Source organism: Pleurodeles waltl, chromosome 5 (assembly GCF_031143425.1).
Source record: "Pleurodeles waltl isolate 20211129_DDA chromosome 5, aPleWal1.hap1.20221129, whole genome shotgun sequence".
In the NCBI taxonomy this organism is placed as follows: Eukaryota; Metazoa; Chordata; class Amphibia; order Caudata; family Salamandridae; genus Pleurodeles; species Pleurodeles waltl.
The window spans coordinates 756,873,159-756,899,795 of NC_090444.1; the positions used below are offsets into that span (position 1 = coordinate 756,873,159).

A 26,637-nucleotide genomic window follows, 5' to 3' on the forward strand; every position below is an offset into this window, starting at 1 on the left:
TGGATGGATAGGTTTCTACTTCTTCCTCTGTTGAATTCCCCTCCAAATCTTCCCACTGCATTTCCACATATTCAACTTCCTCCAAAGATTGATACATTCCTCTTCTTCCTCATAAAAGAGTTCTTCCTTTTGAGGCTCTGTTGTGAGAGAAGGCGAATGTCTTTGATTCTGTTTCTGAAACCTCCTTTGACCTCAAAGCTTTTGGTGGAATTCGGAATCCTCTTATACTTTTGTTCAATTCCTTTTTCTTATGAATCAAGGCGGCCATTCCAGCCTCAAGCCTCTTCCTTTCATTTTCAATCTCAAGGGCTTTGTCTTTGGGGCTGGTAGTGGAGTGTTTCCTCTTTGAGGAGAAACCCTCCTTCGGCGATTGTCTGGAGTTGGAACTTCAGCGGACACTTTGAGGTTCCAGGCTATTCGACATCGATGCATTCTTTGCCTTTCCGTCTTTTGTCGACAAATGTTTTTTCAGAGTTTTATTTCCACCAGAGACCTCTCTGAGGGTACCGCGTGGCTCCTTTTCGAAGGGCATGCCTGCGGACAGCGAGCGTTTTGACACCGAGGCTCCCTTTCATGCCCATGAGTCAGATTTTTTCAACTTGGGAGCCTTAATAGAGGTGTCCCACTCTCTCACCTTCCTTCATGCTCTTCCGCTGCTCTTCCTTGACCTCAGAGATCTCGCAATCACCCTCTGAGATTTCTCCTTCTGCTCCCTCTGCTACATTTTCCTTCTCGTCGCTGGAAAGTCCCAGATCTTTCAGGGATGTTAATTTTTGGCCTTGCATTGAGTGATGGGCCATTTTTGCTTCGCTCTCACCCTCAAGAGTCTTCTGTGTAAAAACAACACAGACATTAAAATCTTCACTCCGGTGATCGAGTGAAGGCAGGGGTTACACACCAGATGCTTGTCCTTCTGTGCGTATTTGTGATGGCAATTTTTGCAAAATTGGAATGGTGAGTTCTCCATCATGATGTGCAGGAAGCCCCCTGTCTGGGCATTCTCTGGGAAGTTTTGCCAGATTTTCAACCCTGCTCTTACTTCTTTCACTGACAGCAGTCCGTCAACGATGTTCTGTGGCTTTAAAGCAAAGTTTGCAAGCACTTTTTCAGTAATTCTTCAATTTTTCCTATGAGCCAGAGAAGTTTCTGCAAAAAAAGACATCAAGACCCATTGGCGGAAAAAAATTATTTGAACATTGCGACATAAGGTGAGAACATCCGGAGGAAGTATGAAGACGTCACAAGGAGACAACAAATGGAGGTTCTGTTGATGCACAGCTGCAAACAGGAGTAAACAAGCATTTACAATGCATCGGGTCTCGCGTTTGCTCATGTTAGAGCTGATCGCGTTGTAAACTCCTAACCCGACTTTTCACCTATTGGGCAAAAGTGCATTTATGTACATAACCCGAAAAAGCGAAATCAAGTATGTAAAGCGCTCGACTTCTGCCAAGCGAGATTGGGCTTGTAAATTAGAGAAAAAAAAGTCCACGAGCCCGATGGAAAACAGCAAGCCTTGCATGTTTTCTGTACTTGGTCGCTGCACTGGAGGAGGGCTAGCCACCGGAAAAGGCATGACATATGCGTGCCTTCGACTAATGAAAGCAAGCAGATTTTATTAGGGAAGCCCACCAACCAATAAAAAACACTGACGTGAAGTTGACAGGGCTCCAAGCCCTTTTCTAAATACAAAAGAGTCTCCCTGCGAAACGCATGCGCGAGCGCATGCAACGCAGGCTCGACCCTAAAAAGCGAAACAGACAAAAAAATTATATTTTTGGTGAAGTAGTAGAAATTTCGGATCCAACCACTAGATGGGGGAAGAATGCACAGCATATGAAACCAGAAAAGATTCACGCTAGAAACTATTTTCTCAACACGCTGCCGAACTATTTTACAACACCCGACATTTTTTATTAAATTATACATTGTATCTATTGACCATGAAAATGAACACATTAATTAATTTAAAAGGGAAGGTCAGGCTTGAGCGGACTTTTTAACACCAGGTGGAGGATGCTGATAACAGCAATCTGTGTTTTATTGGCATTCCTGAGGGATGAGAGGAGGCCACCCCAGAGGTCTTCTTCATCGGGGTACTGGTGAAGCCCTTAACTTGCTTCGTGGTTGAATGGGCTCACAGAGGTCTTGCGGCGAGACCCCAAGGGTGCTCCCCCTTGTCCCATGATTGAGGAAGGGCTCAGCTATTGGCACAGGTATGCAATTCTTAGGGTGGCCAGAGAGAAAGGGGTACTCTGGGATTCTGATCTTCCCAGACTATACTCGCTAAGTGCAACAGCAAAGTTAACCCTCTGACGCTGTTAAACAACAGCTGCAGGCGATGGGGACCCCACCTACATCCTTCTATTTCCCGACAAGCTTAGGAAGAAGAAGGCATCTTTCTTTTTGAATACCCTGGCAGTAGCTTGTGAATGCATCATCGAAAAACAGCCACTACAGTATCATTCCCTCCACCAAAGAGACAGCTCTGGTAGTGCCAACCTGACATTATTAATAGGCTCCTGAGACTGGCTTCAAAACGTTAGCCTTGCCAACAATGCAACATTCTGGTTTTGTGGATGGGATCAGGGGATGTCGGTTTAGGCACTGTAGCCTGTTGATGTTTTCACATGTTTATTAATGTGGGGGCAACAGATGCTTCTGGAAAAGAAGTGAGGAGTGGAGAGGACTTGGGGGTGTTACAGGGGGACTGCTGGCCCTCTTCGGCTTAATTTCTGTAAGTTTATGGAAAGTGATCAGGATACACAACAGCAGATTGATTGTTTGCATTCCATTGCAGGACACGGATGGTGACCTGTCTGCCAGTGCACCCACTGGGCTCTCTGGCAGTGCGACATACCCATTGCCACAGCATGAAATGAAACGTAGGTGGCTTGACTGGTAAAATAAAAAGGTGAATGGTCCTGCACTTCATGAGGCAGCACACGCTGGATGTCTTGCTGTTGCCGGAGACTCATTTCTTAGGAACCAAGTGTCCATTCCTAGCCAGACATGAGTACGACAGAGTGTATCATGGGGGGATTTCAAGAGGATCCATGTTTGGTTCTCTACCTACACAAGCGACTGCCCATGGTGTTCCTCAGGTTGTAAGTTGACACTCGGGGTAATACTTAGTGGTTATGGGGTAGTTGCAGGGCAGGCCTTTGAGAGTGTATACCTCCCACACAGCTAGCTGGACCGATGCTGGAGACAGTCTATATCAGGGATATTACATCTCCCATAAGGCCGCATGCCCATATGGTGTGATATAAATACAGCTATGTTCCCACAATTTGACTGTATGGATGAGGGGAGGAATGGTCGGAGGGGGAGTCAGGATTAGTGGTCTGAGATGCATGGCGTGTATATGGAATCCGAATAAACCCATATATCAGAAGCCCATGGATGGCGGATTGACCTCATCTTTCTACTGACTTGGATCTGCAGGCCACTACAGAGGCCTTCATCATAATGGCATGGTATTTCAAACCAGTCCCCGGTTCTGATCCAAATGTGGGATTTCATCCAGTTTGGCAACTGAATGTGTAGTGCTTCACCTATAGGAAGGTTACACACTTTGTAGCACATGAATTGAAGGGTATTCCTGGAAATGAATGAAGGCCTGGAACTTGCTCCATCACATCATACGGCATGCACCAATGAGAGCAGATTTGACCTTAAGGACCATATTTGCGCTGGAACGCAGAGACATGGAAATTCCCATGGAGCTGGAGGAGATTGAGGAAGCCCTCAGAGACATGAACCCGAGCAAGACTTGGGGACTGGGCAGCTTCCTGGCGGAGTAATGTAAGGAAATGCCTCCTTGATATGGTTACCCCCTGACTTTTTGCCTTTTGCTGATGCCAAGTTATGATTGAAAGTGTGCTGGGACCCTGCTAACCAGGCCCCAGCAAAAGTGTTCTTTCCCTAAACGGTACCTTTGCTTCCACAATTGGCACAGCCCTGGCACTCAGATAAGTCCCTTGTAAATGGTACCTCTGGTACCAAGGGCCCTGACAGCAGGGAAGGTCTCTAAGGGCTGTAGCATGTCTTATGCCACCCTGGGGACCCCTCGCTCAGCACATGCACACTGCTTCACAGTTTGTGTGTGCTGGTGGGAAAAAAATGACTAAAGTTGACATAGCACTCCCCTCAGAGTGCCACACCAGCCTCACACTGCCTGTGGCATAGGCAAGTCACCCCTCTAGCAGGCCTTGTAGCCCTAAGGCAGGGTGCACTATACCATAGGTGAGGGCATTTGGGCAAGAGCACTATGCCCCCACAGTGCCTAAGCAAAACCTTAGACATAGTAAGTGCAGGGTAGCCATAAGAGTATATAGTCTGGGAGTTTGTCGAATACGAACTCCACAGTTCCATAATGGCTACACTGAAATCTGGGAAGTTTGGTATCAAACTTCTCAGCACAATAAATGCATACTGATGCCAGTGTGGGATTTATTGTAAAACGCACCCAAAGGGCATCTTAGAGATGCCCCCTGAATACCAATACGACTTCTAGTGCTAGGATGACCAGTTTCTGCCAGCCTGCCACAACCAGACGAGTTTCTGGCCACATGGGGAGAGTGCCTTTGTCACTCTGTGGCCAGGAACAAAGCCTGTACTGGGTGGAGGTGCTTCTCACCTCCCCTGCAGGAACTGTAACACCTGGCAGTGAGCCGCAAAGGCTCACCCCTTTTGTTACAGCGCTATAGGGCATCCCAGCTAGTGGAGATGCCCGCACGTCCAGCCACTGTCCCCACTTTTGGTGGCAAGGCTGGAGGAGATAATGAGGAAAACAAGGAGGAGTCACCCACCAGTCAGGACAGCCCCTAAGGTGCTCTGAGCTGAGGTGACCCCTGCCTTTAGAAATCCTCCATCGTAGTTTTGGAGGATTCCCCCAATAGGATTAGGGATGTGCCCCACTCCCCTCAGGGAGGGAGCACAAAGATGGTGTAGCCACCCTCCAGGACAGTAGCCATTGGCTACTGCCCTCCCAGACCTAAACTCACCCCTAAATTTAGTATTTAGGGGTACCCAAGAACCCAGGAAATCAGATTCCTGCAACCTGAAACAAGAAGAAGGACTGCTGACCTGAAAGCCCTGCAGAGACGCCGGAAAACGACAACTGCTTTAGCCCCAGCCCTACCGGCCTGTCTCCTGACTCGAAAAACTGCAACAGCGACACATCCACAGGGACCAGCGACCTCTGAAGCCTCAGAGGACTGCCCTGAACCTAGGGACCAAGAAACTCCTGTGAGCAGTGGCTCTGCTCAACAAACAGCAACAATATTTGCAACTTTTAAAGACTTCACTCTTCCGGCCAGAAGCGTGAGACTTCACCCTCTGCACCCGATGCCCCCGGCTCGAGGTCCAGAGAACCAACACCACAGGGAGGAATCCCAGGTGACTGCGACCCATGAGTAGCCCGAGACGACCCCCCTTAGGCCCCCACAGCGACGCATTTAGAGGGAATCCAGAGGTGGCCCCTGACCGCGACTGCCTGTAACAAGGGACCCGACGCATGGACCAAGTACTGCACCGCAGCCCCCGGGACCAGAAGGAACCGAACCTCAGTGCAGGAGTGACCCCCAGGCAACCCTCTGCCTAGCCCAGTTGGTGGCTGGCCCGAGAAGCCCCCCTGTGCCCTGCCTGCATCTCTTGAGTGACCCCCAGGTCCCTCCATTGAATCAAATACAAAACCCGATGCCTACTTTGCACACTGCACCCGGCCGCCTGTGTGCCACTGAGGGTGTGTTTTGTGTGCCTACTTGTGTCCCCCCAGTGCTCTCCAAAACCCACCTGGCCGGCCCCCCGAGAATGCGGGTACTTACCTGCTGGCAGACTGGAACCGGAGCACCCCTGTTCTCCATAGGCGCCTTTGTGATTTGGGCATCTCTTTGACCTCTGCCCTGACCGGCCCTGAGCTACTGGTGTGGTAACTTTGGGGTTGCCTTGAACCCCCAACGGCGGGCTGTCTATGCCCAGGAACTGAGACTTGTAAGTGTCTTACTTACCTCACAATCTAACCAATACTTACCTCCCCCAGGAACTGGTGATTTTTGCAGTGTCTACTTTTAAAATAGCTTATTGTCATTTTAACAAAAACTGTATATGTTATTGCTCTAATTAAAAGTTCCTAACTTACCTGTGGGGATTACCTTGCATTTTATGTATCTACTTCAAATCTTGAACTTGTGGTTCTAAAAATAAATTAAGAAAATATATTTTTCTATATGAAAAATATTGGCCTGAAGTAAAGTCTTTAAGTGTGTGTTCCTCATTTATTGCCTGTGTGTGTACAACAAATACTTAACACTACCCTCTGATAAGCGAACTGCTCGACCACAATACCACAAAATAGAGCATTAGAATTATCAATTATGCCACTATCTTACCTCTAAGCGGAATCCTTGGACTCTGTGCACACTATCTCTCACTTATAGATAGTATATACAGAGCCAACTTTCTACAGGATTCATTCCACACAGGTCCACGTCGCTGAATTTGGGCACAGTGTTCGTGTCCCTTCATATAGTCTCCCCAAAGATACCAGCTGTGGTTGCCCGTTGGGACGCAGAGAAGGCTTTTGATTCTTTAGAGTGGCCCTTTCTAGAGACCACTCTCCGAAAGCTCAGTATGCCCCGGAGCTTCGTCTCATTGATAATCCTACTGTATTACTCTCCTACTGCCCGTATCTGGGTAAACGGTACACTTTCACAGGCCTTCCCCATCACCAGGGGAACTTGGCAGGGATGCCCCCTCTCACCCCTCATAATTGCGATGGACCCTTTGGTACATCACCTCCAGGTAAAACACCTACTCTGAGGATTGCAATTCAAGACCGGACCCTTGTCGGTCTCCTAATATGCTGATGATATCCTATTGTTTCTTCGCTTCCCCGTTACCAATTTGAGCCCGGTGATGGCAGAGATAGCTTGGTTTGGTTATTTCTCCGACTTGCGGATCAACTGACATAAACCCAAGTTTGTTCCCCTCACAGAGGTGACTACCACAGTGCACTGTGAGTTCTCTCTCTCCTGGTGGGAGAAGCACATTACGTTTTTAGGTATCCATATACATCGGGAGAAGGAGCACGTACTCAGATTACCTCATGGGCCGGCAGTTGAAAGGCTAAACATGCAAAAACACCGCTTAAAATGGTTGTACTGCTGCAGTTTTTTTATCTCTTTATTAACATACCAATTCCCCTCACCAACACATTCTTCACTACACTACAGACCTCACTGATGTGGCTGATCTGGGCTGGGAGTTGCCCTCATGTGTGTTGGGCGGGAACTGACACTTCCATATGAATGGGGGGGTTTTGGTGTCTCCCATTTTCAGTTATACTATTTAGCTGCCCAATGCCACTGCGCATACTATTCGTACCACCCGGATGCTCGGCTACCATATACAATAACAGAACAGGACTCTGTGTTCCCTACTCAACTACAATTGCTGTTGCCACTTGGCCACCCATTGGGCCCTGCGGACGTCCAGCTGTTGGCCACAATGTGCTTGGCATGATGCCGATTGGCTCACCTTTTGTCCCGCTAACTTGCCATACTCAGCAGCGCTCCCCCTAGGCGACAATCCATGGCTCCCCCTCACGTCGGAGAAGCTGGTACAACAAGCGATTGACTCTTTCCAGCTTACCACTATTGGCAACCTTTTCCCGCAAGATCATATATTTTCACGAATGGAAGGCAGTTGTTTTGAACCTGACACATACATGGACCACTTTGTCCTCCAACGCTTGCAGAGCACATTATGGGTGTTTTTACCTACTTACCCGGTAGCACTCTCACCTCTCACTTTAACTATAACAGCAGACTCCAGCACTGGTTTGATTTCCAAGCTGTACCGTGCATCCCTTGAGCTTCTCCCTGTTCTAGACGGAAGGATGCAGGAGACCTGGGAGGCGGACCTGGGGCATCAGCTGTCCGATAAGATATGGTATGACTGTTGCTCTCAGCCACTCACGGTGTCTTTAAATCGTAGACTTAAACTTGTACATTGTAAATTTTTCGTAGAATCTATGTGACGCCTAGTTCCTTGGCAAAAATAGATCCCTCCCAATCCCCGGCATGCCTGAAGTGTAAAGCAGAAAATGCAGACTTTGCTCATCTAACATGGATATGTGTTGGGGTGGTGGAATATTGGAGAAGTGTATTTCATATATTGTCGTTGATGGTAGGTACTGTTGTCACCCCTGATGATAATGACTGGATATTTTGAGAGCATTGCTAAACCTCTCTGACGCTTCACAGCCATAGCTTCTTGTGGCAAGGTGGCAGATAGCTTTACATTGGGGGTCTGGGGCGCTGCCTAAGGTGCGGTTGTGGCTCCGTAGCCTCATATACTGTGACACAACCAGTGAGAAATATGCCTCTCTGCAACCTCGCGGCCAAAGGATATCTTTCAGCCTTTGAGGGACTATCTGTCAACCCTGTATGACTCTGTGATGTGGGGTGACTCTTTTCCTGAGCACACTCCAGCCCATGGTGTGCGGATATCCGGAACAGAGACATCGCCAATGACTGGCTCTTTGACATCTCAGTGAAAATAGTGCACAATATGTGTCATCCTCCTATACCCTATATAGTACTGCCCTTTATTTGTTCCACCTCTTCTCGTATGAACTTCTACAAGTCCCCAACTGCGAGTGTGCAGGGACACGGATGGTGCATTTTCCTTCCCTGCTTGGTGCACAGCCTGCTATTTTTGTATCTTTTTGGTTTGAAATTTAATAGAAAGACATTTTTTTAAAGTATTGTTTTTCGTGCCTCAGTGCTGTAAATGACCCCTGACACTGTCTTGTTTCTTCACTTTCCAATAAAAAACAGTCAATTTTTTTAAATAAAAAATTGAAGTTTATGCTTATGCCTACATCATATTCTATTATGACCTGGTGTCATACTATCATTGATGCAAGCTATAAATCACATCGCTCTTGGTAAATAGAGAATTCATTTTTACTATTTACGTTCCTTAAGTGTCATCTCTGGGGTGATTCAGAGTTCAGTTGGTGGAATTTCTGTCCATTCCGTCCAATATGCCACACTTAGGGCCAGATGTAGGAAGGCATTAGCGCCTCGCTAACAGTGAAAAACGTAATTTGCGAGGCACTAATGCCCTCACGCGATGCTGAAACACATATTGCGAGTCGGTACCGACTCGCAAAATGTGTTTCAGACTCGCAAATAGGAAGGGGCGTTCCCTACCTATTTGCGAGTCGCACCGCGATGTAGGGTTGATTTGTGACAGCGAAAGCGGTCGCAAATCAACCCGCAGTTACCATCCACATGAAGTGGATGGTAACTCATTCGCAAACGGGAAGGGGTCCCCATGGGACCCCTTCCCCTTTGTGAATGCTCACAATAATGTTTTTTCAGAGCAGGCAGTGGTCCTATGAACCACTGCCTGCTCTGAAAAAACACCGAAACAAAAAGGTTTCGGTATTTTTTTCTAATTGCAGCTCATTTTCCTTTAAGGAAAACGGGCTGCAAAGAGAAAAAAAAAACTGTTTTATTTAAAAGCAGTCACGGACATGGTGGTCTGCTGTCTCCAGCAGGACACCATCCCCGTGAGTGCCTAAACTGCGACCCACCTCATAAATATTTATGAGGTGGGTCTTTGCGACCCCATAGCGAGTCGCAGAAGGTGTCTGAGACACCTTTCTGCATACCAATTTGCGAGTTGCAAATTGCGAGTCGGAAGGACTCGCAATTTGCAACTCGCAAATTGGTTTCTACCTACATCTGGCCCTTAGACCCTTATTACAAGTTGTGCAGAATAGGGTGGAGTATTTACTACACCCGGTAAATACCACTGCTCAATTGTGAGGTATTTACAGAGTGTTGTAAATACTTTTTATTCCAAGTTCTTAACTTGGAAATTATGCGTAACATGTAGGGTTTAACACAACATATTACACATAGATTGCCTTTGTTCCTGGCCTTTTTCCTTATAAATTTGAACAGATTTGACTGCTGGAATGTATAAGAGGAAACCCGTGAAAAAGCGATAATTATCACACAACTCTTTAATTCTGATCCCTTTACAAATCTTATTTAGACCGGGACTGGAGTTTAGCATGAGCTTGTAAGCAGGGCCTAACATGTTTCTGCTACAGCAGAAGAGGTTTCCTCAGCTAAAGAGAATGTATCTGTCAATGGAGGAACAAATTTGTGGTTGTGAGGACACCTGTGGTAAAAAAATAAAAAAAAAGTGAAGTTGATAATGTAGAACTGTGGAGTTTACATAAGGGGGTACGATATTTCGGCCCACATATCTGGTCTCCCTAGCATGCTGCAGGTGTTTTCTGCACGCGGGGGCACACCGTATACACTATTTATAAGCATGTTTGCTATCCTTTCCATGGCACTTTTCAAAAAGCTAACTCTGAAAACAGCCCAAATGTGGAAACAATTTACAACACCATCCGGAGACAACAGGAAAACCGGTGATAAAAACTGTCAGTTTTTGTAAAATGTAATTACTTGTCCACAACTTTTGTGCATCAGATGGTTTATATTTGACTGTCTCCTGACTTTAATAAAATAAATAAAATAAAGATTTTAATCTGAATGCTATAACATAATTGTGACATTTGGTTTTCACAACATGCAATCAGTAAATAAATGGAACAAAAGAAAGTAGTAAACAATTTAAATGACTTTCTGTTATCAAATGTACATTCTTTTTGTTTTAAACTCAGTTTCAGGTGAAATTTTTACCTACAATGTATCTTAATGTAAGCTTTAACAATGCACAGGATGTGCAAAGACATCTCTCAATGATCATTTTTCCCTTCAATAAACAAGACACTCCTAATCTCTTCTTTTTTCAATACTATCCAAATTTCTACAGAACAGTTCATAACAAACTATGCTCTCAGTCGCATGATAACATTTGCAACATATCTATTATCTGCCTACCAATATACCTGTTTTGTGGCCTCTGTAAGGCTAAATGGTGGCCGAGTGGTTGGAATTAGTTGGGGCTGAACTGAGGACAGCCATGCACAACACTGCTGAAGAGTGTCTTGGTGACTGACATGCTTCTGGAGTTCATGTTCCAAACTCTGATAAACCTAGAAGAAAGATAAAGAAAGCTGAACTGAAAAGTAAAGGATACAAAATGATATGTGCGTGTTTAATGCAGCATCTATACTTCTGTGCAAGTGTTGTACAATGAACAATGTACTCTACAATGTACCTTTGAAAAAATGTAAAATAATTTCTCACTTTCAAAATGCAATTACTATCAAAGTGCAGGTTTGTATTACCCATGGTAATTAGGTGATTTAATTACATTTTTAGGATCTCCTCCCACAATGTGTAGCAAAATTAAATATGTGAGCAAATAAAACATAATATACAAGACACCAAAATTAAGTCAAAACTTTTTCTCAGGTAGCTTTAGGAGACTTTCTACAGTGCAATCAAAAATAGTACCATCATACAGCATGGTGTCATAAATAAAAACTGCCTTCAAGAAGAACCAGAACGAATATATAGTGATGACGTTTTTACAATTAAAGTCCCTGTAAACAATAGTGAATTGGTAATCATAAAAGGAAAAGAACATAGCACAATTTACTATAATAATGTACATACTATTGAATACGAATCAAAACTTAAAAGCTTTTGGCGATTTCCTTGTTTGCATGTTTGAGAGGAAACTTTACTGCACCATAACATCATACATCATAACATACACAACACAGTGTAAAAGTATCAATTAAAAATAAGTATATTCACATATTTAAAATTATTAGGATAAATATTTAAAAAATGTACATAGGAACAAATAAAAAAAGGAAAAGTCCAGTGTGCATCATTCATTTGGATTGGAATAAAGCTTTTGCCTGATAAACAACCATAAGGGTTTGCTTTCTTTCTGTCAAATTCAGTTACAAACAAAGATGGGAAATCCACTTACTTATGGGTTTGGCGTACAATGGACAGAAGAACAACAACGTTCCTCTGTTTCATCTTCACAAATACAAAAGAGTCAATGTGGATGTGCTACCTGGCAGAGACCCATGTTGAGATATAAACTGCAACTAGGTGGGTCCCGCATCTAAAGTGCAGGAACACTGAGCGGGCACGCACCAGGCAGATTTAATTTAAAAATTCCTATGGATTAGAGGTGGATATATGCAAAGTAAAACGTCTAGTGAGGATGCCCTCAGAAGTATGCTGCTCATTGTAGGTGGCAACTTTTTCTAGAATTGCAGTTTCACCATTGGGCAGCATTAGCACAAATGGAAGTAGGATCTTTCCAGAAACTGGCTAAGCCAAGATTCTGCCAAGCTTTTTTTAAGTAGGTCAGCCACTTAATCATTGTCGCCGATTGCAGTTTTATGATCTTGCCGAGCCCCTCTCTATTGTGGCATAATTCAATTGTGGCCAAAATGCGCACCCAATAGAGGCTACCTCTATAACAAAAATTGGTACTTAAGTCCAATAATAATGGCACCAGTGGCAACACCACCATGCCCAAATTGCAATGACCCCATAACTCAACATTATACAGTGCTGTACCCCTAACTTTTATCTACTAGATGTCCATGACAGTACGAATTGGAAACCAAGAGGCCCTTTTTACACACCTAAGAGTAGCTCTAACTCTATGTTTAATCAAGTATGAGCTTTTAAGTGTCTGTGGGGCCCAAGGCCCAGAGTCCGCCAACCGAATTCCCAAGTAGTTGAACTCCCTGACCCTATCTATGGCTTTCTTTCCTAAACTAACAACACCCTTCACCCTTTTTTAACTTAGATTAGGTAATCTACTTCGTTTTGGAGGCGTTGATTTTAAGATTATACTCGGACAAAACAGGCTAAAATTGTCAACCAGATTTTGAAGGCCCTGGTTAGTTTTGGTCATTAAAAGGGTTTTGTCAGCAAAAAAGATAGCCAGAACTTTCTGTCCTACCTACATGGGGGAATCATTAACATAGTTAAACACATACTTGACACAGTTATTAATATAAAAGAGAAAAAGGTAGGTGCCAGGATGCAGCCCTGGTGCTCACCCTTATCAGTAGAAATTTCCTGGGTTAACTTCCCTCTCGTGCCACACCGAACCCTAGCATAGCTAGTGGAAATGCATAATTATATTTTTTAACAAATAACAAGGAATCTGCATCCCGAGTAGGACCTCATATAACTTCTTTCTAGGACCTACTTCTTTCTAGGACCTATATCAAATGCAGCAGAGAGATCAATAGATGCTACAAAAAGACCTCCCTCTCCTATTCCTACAGTCTTCCACTTGACCAAAAGGAAACAGAAGACATGATCAATTACACTAGTCCTGGACCTAAAGCCTGTCTGTAAATCCAAGAGAAGACAATTTGTATTACACCAATCTAAAACCCTCTCTAACACTTGTTTACAAAATAATTTTGAAGATTATCTACAGGGCTGATTGGGCGGTAATGTGAGGGATTACTGGGCTCTCCCCTTCTTGAAACAGGGACAGTCTCTGCACTCTTCCATGTGGCAGACAGAGCTGCCCAGCCACAACTGCATTTGTAGCCACATTGATATAGGGACACAAATAGAGATGTCAAGTTTAAAAAGGTTAGCAGGAATCTTGTCCAGCCCTGGTGCCTTCCCCTGCTTGAATGAGGCTAATGCACAAGCAGTCTCTGGACCTGAAAAACGTCAGGAGTTTGTGATAGTTTAGGGGCAGGGCCACCTTCCGGGTTTGTGGTATCAGAATACAGGTTCCCAAAGTGGCCAATTCATTCATAAAGTAGGAATGATGACTTTGCTGGTTTACCAGGTTTTCCACTGCCTTTACTAACTAGTCAAGAAACATTTCTTGCAGTTGTTGTTAGCCGAGGTTTCTAGAAGATCATACCAGATTTTACATTCCTATACACCTTTAGCTTGCTTTATTATGTGTCAATACTGAGCTCTACAATCCTTTATCTCCTGTCTAACTCCCATTTTAATTGCTCTCAAAAAAATCTTTAAAATTGTCAAATAATCTGTTGTGCTCAGTCATAATTGCTACATTGTTCTCCCAATTGTCCCAATTGTCAAGCATAATCTCCAAATGGGGAACAAGGATTGAATATATATCTAAAAGGACATTATGGGTGCAGCACACCACCTTCCAATTCACATTTCTACGATTATTCGTAACTTGTAACTGCTGATCATACATCCCAGAACCAGTTGGCAAAACAGGGGGAATCATCTATTCCATTGTTAAAACTAAAGGGTTAGGGTCACTCTCATCTCACTCTAACAACACCATATCTTCCACCTGGCTCTAAAGTCTGACATTGAACATAATATAATTAATAAAACTAAAATACAACCCTCTCCTAAATGTAGGGACAGGACTAATATCTGAAAGTAAGCAGCCATTACAAGCTCACAAGCCATGTGCTAGGGTAAGGTCAGCCACTTGGAGAGCAGCCCTTATAAAATTCTTCCTCACTGTAGAGATTAATTCCGGAATTCCCCACATTTGGTTTTTCCTGCTGGATAGGTCTTGAATAGTGCCACTGATTTCAAATGTAAGATTAAAATCTCCTGTCAAAAATGTGATGGGGCTCCAAGTGGCTAACCTGCTGTCATTTTAAATGTTTATGTATAACTTTAATAGTAACAACATTAGACATTCCACTGTGTAATGAGAGCGGTATTTAAGTTTCTGTCAGTGTTCAGTTATCCTTTCAAAACTGCAATCCCACAGAACCATCTGAGTGTGATCTCAAATACATATATAAACACATCGGGTCAATTCAAAAAGATTTTGCTTTGATGTAGTCTTGTAGTGTGTCTGACTGACTCCTTAATTCCAGAAATAAGCCCGAAAAATTCAGAGCTAAGACAGTAGAATCTCAAGAGTAAGTCCTAACAATTAATAGCAAAATCTATGTGAATCATGCCCTAAATCGTTACTTACCCTTTGAGCTGTGCTGCAGATTGCAGAATAGCTGTCTCTTATTCCTTGGAGGTGTCCTTGAATATTTTGCTTGAACTTTGCTTGAAGGTGTTCTGCACACTGGCTGATCAAATGATCTCCTTTTCCTCTCAGACTGTTTAGGCGACCTTCAAATCCAGCAATCTCTTCCATCATTGCCTAAATGTTTTTGAAAATTTATTAACTGAAACGTTGTTTATGCTCCTTATAAACCCTTCCTTTTACTAATATTCATAGCTGAAACTGTGACAAAGAGAATTAGAGATTCCGTATTTTTCAGTTCATTCTTCCATCCATAGTACCAAAAATATAATTTTCTTGACATTTTGTTCAGTCTAGCTCCAACCACCAAGAATTACAGTCACTCATTGACGCTTGAAAGACAGAACTGTAACCTAAAATGTATGCCAATATAAACCCCAGGAGTTAGAAAATACTTTTTTGGCAAAAATGTCCACCTAATACAAAGTACAAAGAGGATCTCAAATATAGGCCAAAAATAAAGGGCCCAGAGGAGACCAATTGCAAAAATAACTCTTGTTAAGAAATTATTTGGAAGTCAATCATCTACCTTTTATGCTCATATGTTGCATGGCAGGCACATTAATTATTATCTGTGCCATCACAGTGCCATATAAAAAATGGTGGGTGCAGTCTATGAATTGGTGAAAGATATTAGGCAGGACTGTCAGTGTTGACATCCCTCATGTTGGATTTAGAAACATGGATGATAGGAGGACCAGTATATATCTTCATAGCATCAAGCTGTTTCTGGAACCCATGTCCCATAAAGCATGCACATTTACACAATCCAGTTTCTAATAATGCATTGTTACAATGTTAAGTGTCAATAAAATCCACTTTGAAACAATATGCAAACATTATTGGACCTTGTTTAACTCTTGATAGCTGCTCTGTTAAAATGTCTTAGTTTTCTCTCTTCGGATACACAAAAGGCTATAACAAACAAGTTTCCATTAACAAGCTGTATTTTTATACATTTAAGAGAACCTCTATTCTGAGAACGTATGCATTTGTGCAAATACAACAGGCCTAGTCAGTCAGATATTTGTGTTCTAAAAGACGGTTTCTCAAAAGTAGTTGTTTCTGCAAGGCTATTACTCTAGACATGTGCTAATCTAAAGTATTTATATGAAAGAAAATGGAGGCAGTAGTTGGTCTTTCTTACTGCTTGCACAACCCTTTTCCCATCTACCTTCCAAATCACTGTCACAGACGTCCTGTCACCAGAGACCCCAAAACACCTCTACAAGACTGTTTTCATCAATAAACCATGTTTACACAGTACCACTAGCAAAATTAGCAATGTTGTTATGTGTATGATGGCGTGTGCAGTATGTCTGTAAAACAACAGAGTTAACAGTTTCTGAGTTAAATCTTTAATACCAGCAATGTAACAAGTTGTTTCAATAAGGGAATTTCCTTTCTATGGATTAACAGCAATATGTTGCATGTTCATGGAACTAATCATGTTATGCTGTATATATTCCATGTACATTGATAGTGAAGTTCAAGGTAAACAATTTTGCCTATACTAAGACTGCTGAGTGTAGCAACCAGTGAAAATACCTTGTGATGGTGGTTGTTTTATGAGAGGTGGGGCGTAGAAGCAATAAAAGTGAAATTAAATGAGATCCCATCAAACCTTGTTCACTTGGACAAATGAACATCCCCTACATGGCGCAATGTCAATATAATCACTGAGAAGACCAGAAAAGAATGAATGGTATGTGTGACATAATATTGTTTGTAATAATGTAATTCAGTCTTTACTGTATACCACAGACCGAGACCAATAATATACAAACTGATTCTTCACTCCACTGTTCACATCCCATTTCCAAGTGAGCACAAGCAATTCAAACATATTCTCTGTCCATTTGGGTTTCATCAGTGATGCCCATTTTAAGTCTTAAAGTCCAGAAAGATAGTGGATCCACCGCTGAACATACCCTACTGAATAATGTTTTGCTGTCTCTGTTCCAATATGACATTTCTGTCAAAGTTTCTCCACTGCACAAGTTCATGTGATGAGCACCATGATAACTATGTTTTTTTTTTTGTTCTTGGATATCAGTAATGCAAATGATAGATGGCAAGAGGCATCCTATGGATATAGTGTGTACCTCTTTGGCATACAGATAGTCCCTCTCAAAACAGACCATGCAAGGAATCCCTAAAATAGACCTATCAGATCAGGAGAGACGGGACTGTCTATATTTAAGTAGGGCACAAAGGCACCTGGCCTATGAGGGTGCTCCACCTATACTTTGCAGCTGCAATGGTAAAGTACACACATCCTTAAATATGGCAAACAGGACACAATTTCCTACACTGACTCTGGATCCTGGCTTTTATTAGGAGATCAACTTCAAAAGAGATTCTTATAGCATTCAAGGTTTATTTTCTAGCTTTTATGGTACTAGTCAATATTAAGCCTCACTCTGACAAGTGCTAAATACAGATTTTACATTACACAAGACAAATAGCACACATTATTTTGTTGAGTATAACTCTAAAACGTGCCTTCTGTTTTTGGTTGATCTTAAAAATCAACTATTTGATTTCACAGATTTTAATGCTGGAGTCTTACCTTATGATTGGCAAGCTGCTGAGTTATTGTTTCCAGGTTGGTGCTTTTCATCAGGTCAGGAGTCACCAGTCTGCTGGACATCTGTAGGAGCCATTTCTCTGCCTCTTGCAACTCAGTATTGTAATCTTCATGCTCCTTAACTTGTACTTCAAGGCTCCCAACAAATGTCTATATTGAAAGCATGCACCATTAACGCATCCTGTTAAATTCTTAAAACCGTATCACAGTTCATCACATATCTTAAGTATTCTTTGACAAATGTAAGGAGATTTAAAAGCAAGCCTTTGTGTTTCCAGCTTGTCTTTGTGGACCTTCAACACCCCCAAATACATTTTCATCTTCCTCGGGCAGTACAAAATGCTGCAGTCTGATATTAAAATCATATACTGCTTGCTTGTTCATACCATCAGCCATGGTACAGCAATAAGAGAATTTCCTTCAAGAGAAGAATAAGCTCAACCTCTTCTCTCTCTAACTCTGTGATTTCACAATAGTTCACTAGTTTACTTTACTATTTAAAATGGTCTATGTTCTCTGAGGAAAGTTTTTACGCGAAAAGCAGACAGACAGAATACAATGAAAAAGGTATTCATAAATATTTATCATCTAATTATATGCAAACATATGTACTATTTGCAAAATATTTTATCAGAAATGTGTGTGTACACATTCATCAATGCTGTCTTTCTGTGCCTTTCCTTGAAAACTGATCAATTGCTTGAAAATTCTATAGGACAAATTTCTGACATCTCCAAGAAGATTTGTTTTGTAAAATAATCTCTAGCCAAAGAATTGCATTCATCACTGTCCATCGGCGAAAATAAAACTTCTGTTTGTCTCTCCCTGACTATTGGAAACATGAATACCAGTCTCCCATATAATATTCTTGCTTTTGTAAGGCACAGGGATATGGAATTAAGAAATTAGTAGCAGTAAGAGCTCTTTGTGTTGCATCATTAGGTAAAACAACAACCTTGATTTAGAGGAGCAAACCTACAAGGACCCTATTCATAAAGGTTTTTTGTGAGTAAACATACATTTCTTTATAAAAATGTCTCCATTTACACTTGTCAAAAACCCAATAGAAGGTTTTCGGGCAAGAACAATTGGATTATTTTCTAGAGATTTTTCCACCCTGAGTGTAAATGATACTCAGAAGGTAGGAAGAGACATGTAACATTTGAGCAGGTGCCCAATCGCATTGCCAACTAAGAGCGAAGTCGCTATACTTCATGACTTGAAAGATTTTTTCAAAGAAAACCAAGTTGGCAACGTTCAAGCCAAACACTAGATGGCAGGAGCATGCAGAGCATATGTATCTACTGCTACACATAAGAGGAAAACATATACATTTATAGACATGCCCAAACTGAGATCTGACCCTTTCTTACCCTGGAAAGGGTCATAAAGTTACGGCATCCCATGCTTAGTGTAACTCCATTTCCGGATGAGACGGGGATTACAGCACCCACACGTTTGCTGGAGTTGCAAGGTAAAGGTTTTTCTCATGGGAAAATGTTTTCCCCATAGAAATAAAGAAAAATATTGTGTGCATTAATACAAGTGACTCCAATCCTGCTGGGCGTAATTCTGTCTTGAGACACTGGGATGCTGAAGTATGGAGGAGTCAATTCAGGGTTTATCAATTAAAAATACCAATATTTCAAAATATATAGATATATAGTGATAAAGAGACAGCAGAAAAGTAAACAGTATCGATAGCATTTTACAGAGGTTCTGGCTAGAAATACAGCATTACAGATACAGGTAGAGAGAAAGAAACACACACAATGTCCTCGAAAGTCACAAGCATATGCAACACATACACAAAGGAGACAGCTAGACAGATGGGTAAGCGAGTTATAGAATGAGCATGCTACAAGATAAAGATAAACTTTAGCACCCACATAGAACGCAAGTTTCAAAGGTAAAAAATCACAATTCTGTTTCATTTCACAAGATCCGTTTCATCACAGAAAAATGTCATTGAATAAAAGTAATTAATTGCTATTCTAATCAGTAAAAAATATTTCAGAGAAAGAGGAATCTTTCGGATTGCAACCCAGAGACTATTTACTGTCTAATCTATCTGTCAAAGAGCAAAGGTGCCCCTGGGTCTCCCAGAGCTGCAAGAAAGATTAACATGTCTTTGGGTTTTGGTTCCCTACCCTGTGGTGGGCACCTTTCTGCCTATGAATGTCAGTATTGATAGCTTAAACCCCAATCCATATTCACATTGCCTCCCATCTCCTATTTGCTTGTATTTCCCCCTTATGATGTAGGTAACACATTTTTCCTTGTGCCTTTATTGTCCAGAATTCCTGTGCTCATTTTCCATGAAGGGCACTGACAACTCTAGCATTATAAATCTTCCACTCTACTCGATATATCTCTGTGTCCTGTGGTGATTTCAGGAAACTGATCACTTGGTAAGAATGATACGGATTCCTGGATGCTTGTAAATTTGGCTTCTTTTAGAAGTTCCACCAAACAACATACCCTGTGTGCCTGAAATGTGGGGTCACTGCAGCATGAAATGTTCTGGGGATTCTTTTTGATTTGACCTGCCCATCCATAAGCCATCACAGGCAGTAATGAAAATGTCACTTACCCAGTGTACATCTGTTCGTGGCATCAGTCGCAGTAGATTCGCATGTTCTGCAATAGCTCGCCATCTGGTGTTGGGCCGGAGTGTTACAAGTTGTTTTTCTTCGAAGAAGTCTTTCGAGTCACGGGACCGAGTGACTCCTCCTTTTGTCTCCATTGCGCATGGGCGTCGACTCCATCTTCGATTGTTTTTCCCCGCAGAGGGTGAGGTAGGAGTTGAATTGTAGTAATAGTGCCCATGCAATGGAGTGACTAAGTATGCACCTATTTAAGGTTGAGATGATACATATATAAATAATTGAAGGTAACTTCCAAACTGCTACAGGCTCCCGGGGAGGCGGGTGGGCACATGCGAATCTACTGCGACTGATGCCACGAACAGATGTACACTGGGTAAGTGACATTTTCAGTTCGATGGCATCTGTCGCTGTAGATACGCATGTTCTGCAATAGACTAGTAAGCAGTTATTTCCCCAAAAGCGGTGGATCAGCCTGTAGGAGTGGAAGTAGTCTGAAATAATGTCCTTAATACAGCTTGACCTACTGTGGCTTGTTGTGCGGATAACACGTCTACACAGTAGTGCTTGGTGAATGTGTGAGGCGTAGACCATGTGGCTGCCTTACATATTTCTTGCATTGGGATGTTTCCTAGAAAGGCCATGGTAGCACCTTTCTTTCTGGTTGAGTGTGCCCTTGGTGTAATGGGCAGCTGTCGTTTAGCTTTAAGGTAGCAGATTTGGATGCATTTAACTATCCATCTGGCTATACCTTGTTTTGAAATTGGGTTTCCTGCGTGAGGTTTTTGAAATGCAATAAAGAGTTGTTTAGTCTTTCTGATGTTTTTTGTTCTGTCAATGTAATACATTAATGCTCTTTTGACATCTAATGTATGTAGTGCCCTTTCAGCTACGGTATCTGGCTGTGGAAAGAACACTGGAAGTTCCACTGTTTGATTTAGATGGAACGGTGAAATAACCTTTGGCAAAAATTTAGGATTGGTCCTTAGGACGACTTTATTTTTGTGTAGTTGTATAAAAGGTTCCTGTATAGTAAACGCCTGAATCTCGCTTACTCTTCTCAGGGAAGTAATGGCGATGAGAAATGCCACCTTCCAGGTTAGGAACTGTATGTCGCAGGAGTGCATGGGTTCAAAAGGTGGACCCATAAGTCTAGTTAGGACAACATTTAGGTTCCATGAAGGAACAGGTGGTGTTCTTGGTGGTATAATTCTCCTAAGGCCCTCCATGAATGCTTTAATGACTGGTATTTTATATAGGGAAGTTGAATAGGTAGTTTGCAGGTATGCAGATATTGCTGCAAGGTGTATTTTAATGGAAGAGAAAGCCAGGTTAGATTTTTGTAAGTGAAGCAAGTAACCCACTACATGTTCTGGAGTTGTGTGTAATGGTTGTATTTGATTAATATGGCAGTAGCAAACAAACCTCTTCCATTTACTTGCATAGCAGTGCCTGGTGGATGGCCTTCTTGCTTGTTTTATGACTTCCATACATTCTTGGGTAAGTTGTAAGTGCCCGAATTCTAGGATTTCAGGAGCCAGATTGCTAGATTCAGCGATGCTGGATCTGGGTGTCTGATCTTTTGGTTGTGCTGTGTCAACAGATCTGGCCTGTTGGGCAATTTGATGCAGGGTACCACTGATAGGTCTAGCAGCGTTGTGTACCAGGGTTGCCTTGCCCAAGTTGGTGCTATCAATATGAGTTTGAGTTTGCTTTGACTGAGTTTGTTTACCAGGTAAGGAAGGAGAGGGAGAGGAGGAAAAGCGTAAGCAAATATCCCTGACCAGTTCATCCATAGGGCATTGCCTTGGGATTGTTTGTGTGGGTACCTGGATGCGAAGTTTTGGCATTTTGCGTTCTCCCTTGTCGCAAACAAGTCTATCTGAGGTGTTCCCCAGAGTTTGAAATAAGTGTTCAGAATTTGGGGGTGAATTTCCCATTCGTGGACCTGTTGGTGATCTCGAGAGAGATTGTCTGCGAGTTGATTTTGTATCCCTGGTATAAACTGTGCAATTAGGCGAATTTGGTTGTGAATTGCCCAATGCCAAATTTTTTGTGCTAGCAGGCTTAACTGCGTGGAGTGCGTCCCTCCCTGCTTGTTTAGATAATACATTGTTGTCATGTTGTCTGTTTTGACGAGAATGTATTTGTGAACTATTATTGGTTGGAAAGCTTTTAGTGCTTGAAAAACTGCTAGCAGTTCTAGGTGATTGATATGCAGTTTTGTTTGATGTACGTTCCATTGTCCTTGTATGCTGTGTTGATTGAGGTGTGCTCCCCACCCTGTCATGGAAGCATCTGTTGTTATTACGTATTGTGGCACTGGGTCTTGGAAAGGCCGCCCCTTGTTTAAATTTATGTTGTTCCACCATAGAAGCGAGAGGTAAGTTTGGCGGTCTATTAACACCAGATCTAGAAGGTGACCCTGTGCTTGAGACCACTGTGATGCTAGGCATTGTTGTAAGGGCCTCATGTGCAGTCTTGCGTTTGGGACAATGGCTATGCATGATGACATCATGCCTAGGAGTTGTAATACCATCTTTGCCTGTATCTTTTGTGTTGGATACATGCGTTGTATGATGGTGTTGAAATTTTGAATTCTTTGTGGACTTGGAGTGGCTACTCCCTTTGATGTGTCTATTATGGCTCCCAGGTATTGTTGTACCTTGCGTGGCAGAATTTTGGATTTTGTGAAATTGACGGTGAACCCGAGTTTGAAGAGGGTTTGTATGATCTGATTTGTGTGATTTGAGCACTGTATGAACGAATGGGCCTTGATTAGCCAGTCGTCCAAATATGGGAACACATGTATTTGCTGCCTTCTTATGTGTGCAGCGACTACCGCTAGACATTTGGTAAAGACTCTTGGTGCGGTTGTTAATCCGAAAGGCAGTACCTTGAATTGGTAATGTATTCCTTTGAATACGAACCTTAGGTATTTCCTGTGAGATGGGTGTATTGGTATATGGAAATAAGCATCCTTGAGGTCTAAAGTTGCCATGTAGTCGTGTAGTTTTAGCAATGGCAATACTTCTTGTAGTGTGACCATGTGGAAGTGGTCTGATTTGATGAAAGTGTTCACTACTCTGAGGTCTAGGATTGGTCTCAGCGTTTTGTCCTTCTTTGGTATCAGAAAGTACAGTGAGTAAACTCCTGTGTTTATTTGTGTGTTTGGCACTAATTCGATTGCATTCTTTTGCAATAGTGCCTGCACTTCTATCTCCAGGAGATTGGAATGGTGTGTTGTTAAATTTTGTGCTTTTGGTGGTATGTTTGGAGGGAATTGTAGAAATTCTATGCAATAACCATGTTGGATAATTGCTAGAACCCAAGTGTCTGTAGTGATTTCCTCCCATGCTTTGTAATAATGACCTATTCTTCCCCCCACTGGTGTTGTGTGGAGGGGGTGAGTGACATGTGAGTCATTGTTTAGTAGTAGGGGTTTTGGGGCTTTGAAATCTCCCTCTATTTCTAGGGAATTGCCCTCCTCTATATTGTCCCCGAAAACCTCCTCTATACTGTCCCTGGTAAGTGGACGGTGTTGCTTGTGAGGTGCTGGCTTGTGTGCTTTGACCCCGAAACCCCCCTCGAAAGGGCGTTTTACGGAATGTGCTGTAATTCCCTCTGCTCTGCGGGGAGTAGAGTGCGCCCATGGCTTTGGCAGTGTCCGTATCTTTTTTGAGTTTCTCAATCGCTGTGTCCACTTCTGGACCGAACAGTTCTTTTTCATTAAAAGGCATATTGAGAACTGCTTGTTGAATCTCTGGTTTAAATCCAGACGTTCGGAGCCATGCATGCCGTCTGATAGTTACAGATGTATTAATTGTCCGTGCAGCTGTATCTGCAGCGTCCATGGAGGAACGTATCTGGTTGTTGGAGATGGTCTGTCCCTCCTCAACCACTTGTTTCGCCCTATTTTGGAAGTCCTTGGGCAGATGTTCAATGAGATGTTGCATCTCGTCCCAGTGGGCTCTGTCATAGCGCGCAAGTAGTGCCTGGGAGTTCGCGATGCGCCACTGGTTTGCAGCTTGTGCTGCGACTCTTTTACCAGCTGCATCGAACTTGCGGCTTTCTTTATCTGGGGGTGGTGCATCTCCAGATGTGTGAGAGTTGGCCCTTTTCCTAGCTGCTCCTACAACAACAGAGTCTGGTGGCAGCTGTGTAGTGATGAAAACCGGGTCCGTAGGAGGCGGCTTATACTTCTTTTCCACCCGTGGTGTGATTGCCCTACTTTTGACCGGCTCCTTAAATATGTCTTTTGCGTGCCGGAGCATACCAGGGAGCATAGGCAGGCTTTGGTAGGAGCTGTGGGTGGAGGAGAGTGTGTTGAACAAGAAATCATCCTCGACCTGTTCTGAGTGGAGGCTTACGTTATGAAATTGTGCTGCTCTAGCCACCACCTGAGAGTACGCGGTGCTGTCTTCTGGTGGAGATGGCTTTGTAGGGTAGGCCTCCGGGCTGTTATCTGACACTGGGGCGTCGTATAGGTCCCATGCGTCCTGATCTTGGTCACCCTGGCTCATGGTGGTGTGAGCTGGGGAGTGAGATGGAGTTTGTGCTGGTGAAACGTTAATCACGGGCGGAGGAGAGGGTGGTGGTGTAATTCTTTTAACCACTTTTGGTTGTGGTGCTTGTTCCGTCTGGAACTCCAACCTTCTCTTTCTCCTAATGGGGGGAAGGGTGCTTATTTTTCCTGTCCCCTGCTGAATGAAGATACGCTTTTGCGTATGGTCCACATCAGTTGCTTGTAGCTCTTCCTCAAACCTATGCTTTTGCATTTGGGAGGTTAGCGAGTGCTCTTCTGTATAAGAGCCTGAAGCTGGGTCGCTTGCAGTTTGTTTCGGCGTCGAAACTTTGTCTGCGTGTTTTTTCGGCTCCGAGGTGACTTTTTTCCTTTTCGGGGCCGAAACCTCTCGGCGTCGATCTGTTTCGGTGCCGCTGTCTCGGCGTCGAGCCGTGTCCACACCGGTATCTCGGTGTCGAGGCTTGTCTCCAGCACTTTCTCGGTCCCGAGAAGGCTGCGTGCCGGTGTCTCGACCGGAGTCGGACGATCTCGGCACTGTTTTGGCCTTTTTCGGTGCCGACGGTCGGTCACCGAATTTATGGGTCGAGCCATGGCCTGGTGGCAGTGGCGTCCCCTGGGCCTTGTAAATGTGTCTCTGTGTGTTTTTCGACGTCTTACTCACGGTTTGTGTATCGTCGAATCCTTCGGAGTCTGAGTCTTGGATCGAGAAGGTACCTTCCTCCTCCTGTTCCTCGAACTCCCGTCGGGCTGTCGGTGCGGACGCCATTTGAAGTCTTCTGGCTCGACGGTCTCGGAGTGTTTTTCGGGACCGGAACGCACGACAGGCCTCGCAGGTGTCTTCGCTGTGCTCAGGTGACAGGCACAGGTTGCAGACCAAGTGTTGGTCTGTGTAGGGGTATTTATTGTGGCATTTGGGGCAGAAACGGAACGGGGTCCGTTCCATCGGCGTTCCTCAGCACGCGGTCGGGCCGACCAGGCCCCGACGGAGGATCGAAAAACTACCCCGAAGGGCACCGGAGCTCTTCGATCTTCGATGCGGTGTTGAATCTAAGTACGCCGATCCCGAACGCAACAATACCGACGAAAATCTTCCGAAATTAACTATTTTTTCCGTTCCGAAACTCGGAGCGACAGGAACACGTCCGAACCCGATGGCGGAAAAAAAACAATCGAAGATGGAGTCGACGCCCATGCGCAATGGAGACAAAAGGAGGAGTCACTCGGTCCCGTGACTCGAAAGACTTCTTCGAAGAAAAACAACTTGTAACACTCCGGCCCAACACCAGATGGCGAGCTATTGCAGAACATGCGTATCTACAGCGACAGATGCCATCGAACTCCCCATTTTTCATGAGTTTCTTTCCTGAGTTTCTTTGCTGGGTGGGCTGGGGGCGCAGCTGTAGTACCCTGCTTGAAGAAATAACCATCTTTGTTACATTATTTACACAAATCAAAATTGGTTAGGATGTGTGATCAAGGGTGGTCATTTGCTTTTAGGGAATGGAGCTCAAAGTCTGTTAGTCAATTTTCTCTAACCTCACAATCTTGCTATTCCTTTTGATTCACTGCTCAAGCTGTAACATTTGGGCATTCCATTTTAGAATTACCATATCTCCCCTTGCCCAGCGTTTTAGACATTGAATGTGGACTTGTCACCCAGATTGAATGATACACGATCCTCATGTTTCAATACAACCTTGCTCTAGGATTTCTTCACAGGACTGTACCCATACACAGCTTAGTTTATTCTGGGTCATGTTGCAATTGATCAAAATGCAGTGTGAGCTTACAATAAAGCATTGAATGTGCTCTTAGTATCCACAAGGAAACCTTTCTATAGATCTTTCTCCATTGTCTCTATTTGGACAACAAGCATTTTTGCATCACTACAAAATCCTGTCCCGGAAGTAGAAAGCCCTGTA

The 26,637-nt window shown here is 43.4% G+C and overlaps 1 protein-coding gene across 1 annotated transcript in view; it reads right to left on the minus strand.

The window, feature by feature from the left end:
• SYNE1 (spectrin repeat containing nuclear envelope protein 1) overlaps window positions 1-26,637 on the minus strand; it is a 1,478,055-nt gene that overhangs the window by 756,103 nt on the left and 695,315 nt on the right. The window contains exons 71-73 of the mRNA XM_069234720.1: window positions 17,567-17,734; window positions 14,935-15,111; window positions 10,949-11,095 (exon numbers count right to left, since the gene is read on the minus strand). Of these exons, the coding sequence (XP_069090821.1) occupies window positions 10,949-11,095; window positions 14,935-15,111; window positions 17,567-17,734 (492 nt within the window). The remainder of the gene's footprint in view (window positions 1-10,948; window positions 11,096-14,934; window positions 15,112-17,566; window positions 17,735-26,637) is intronic.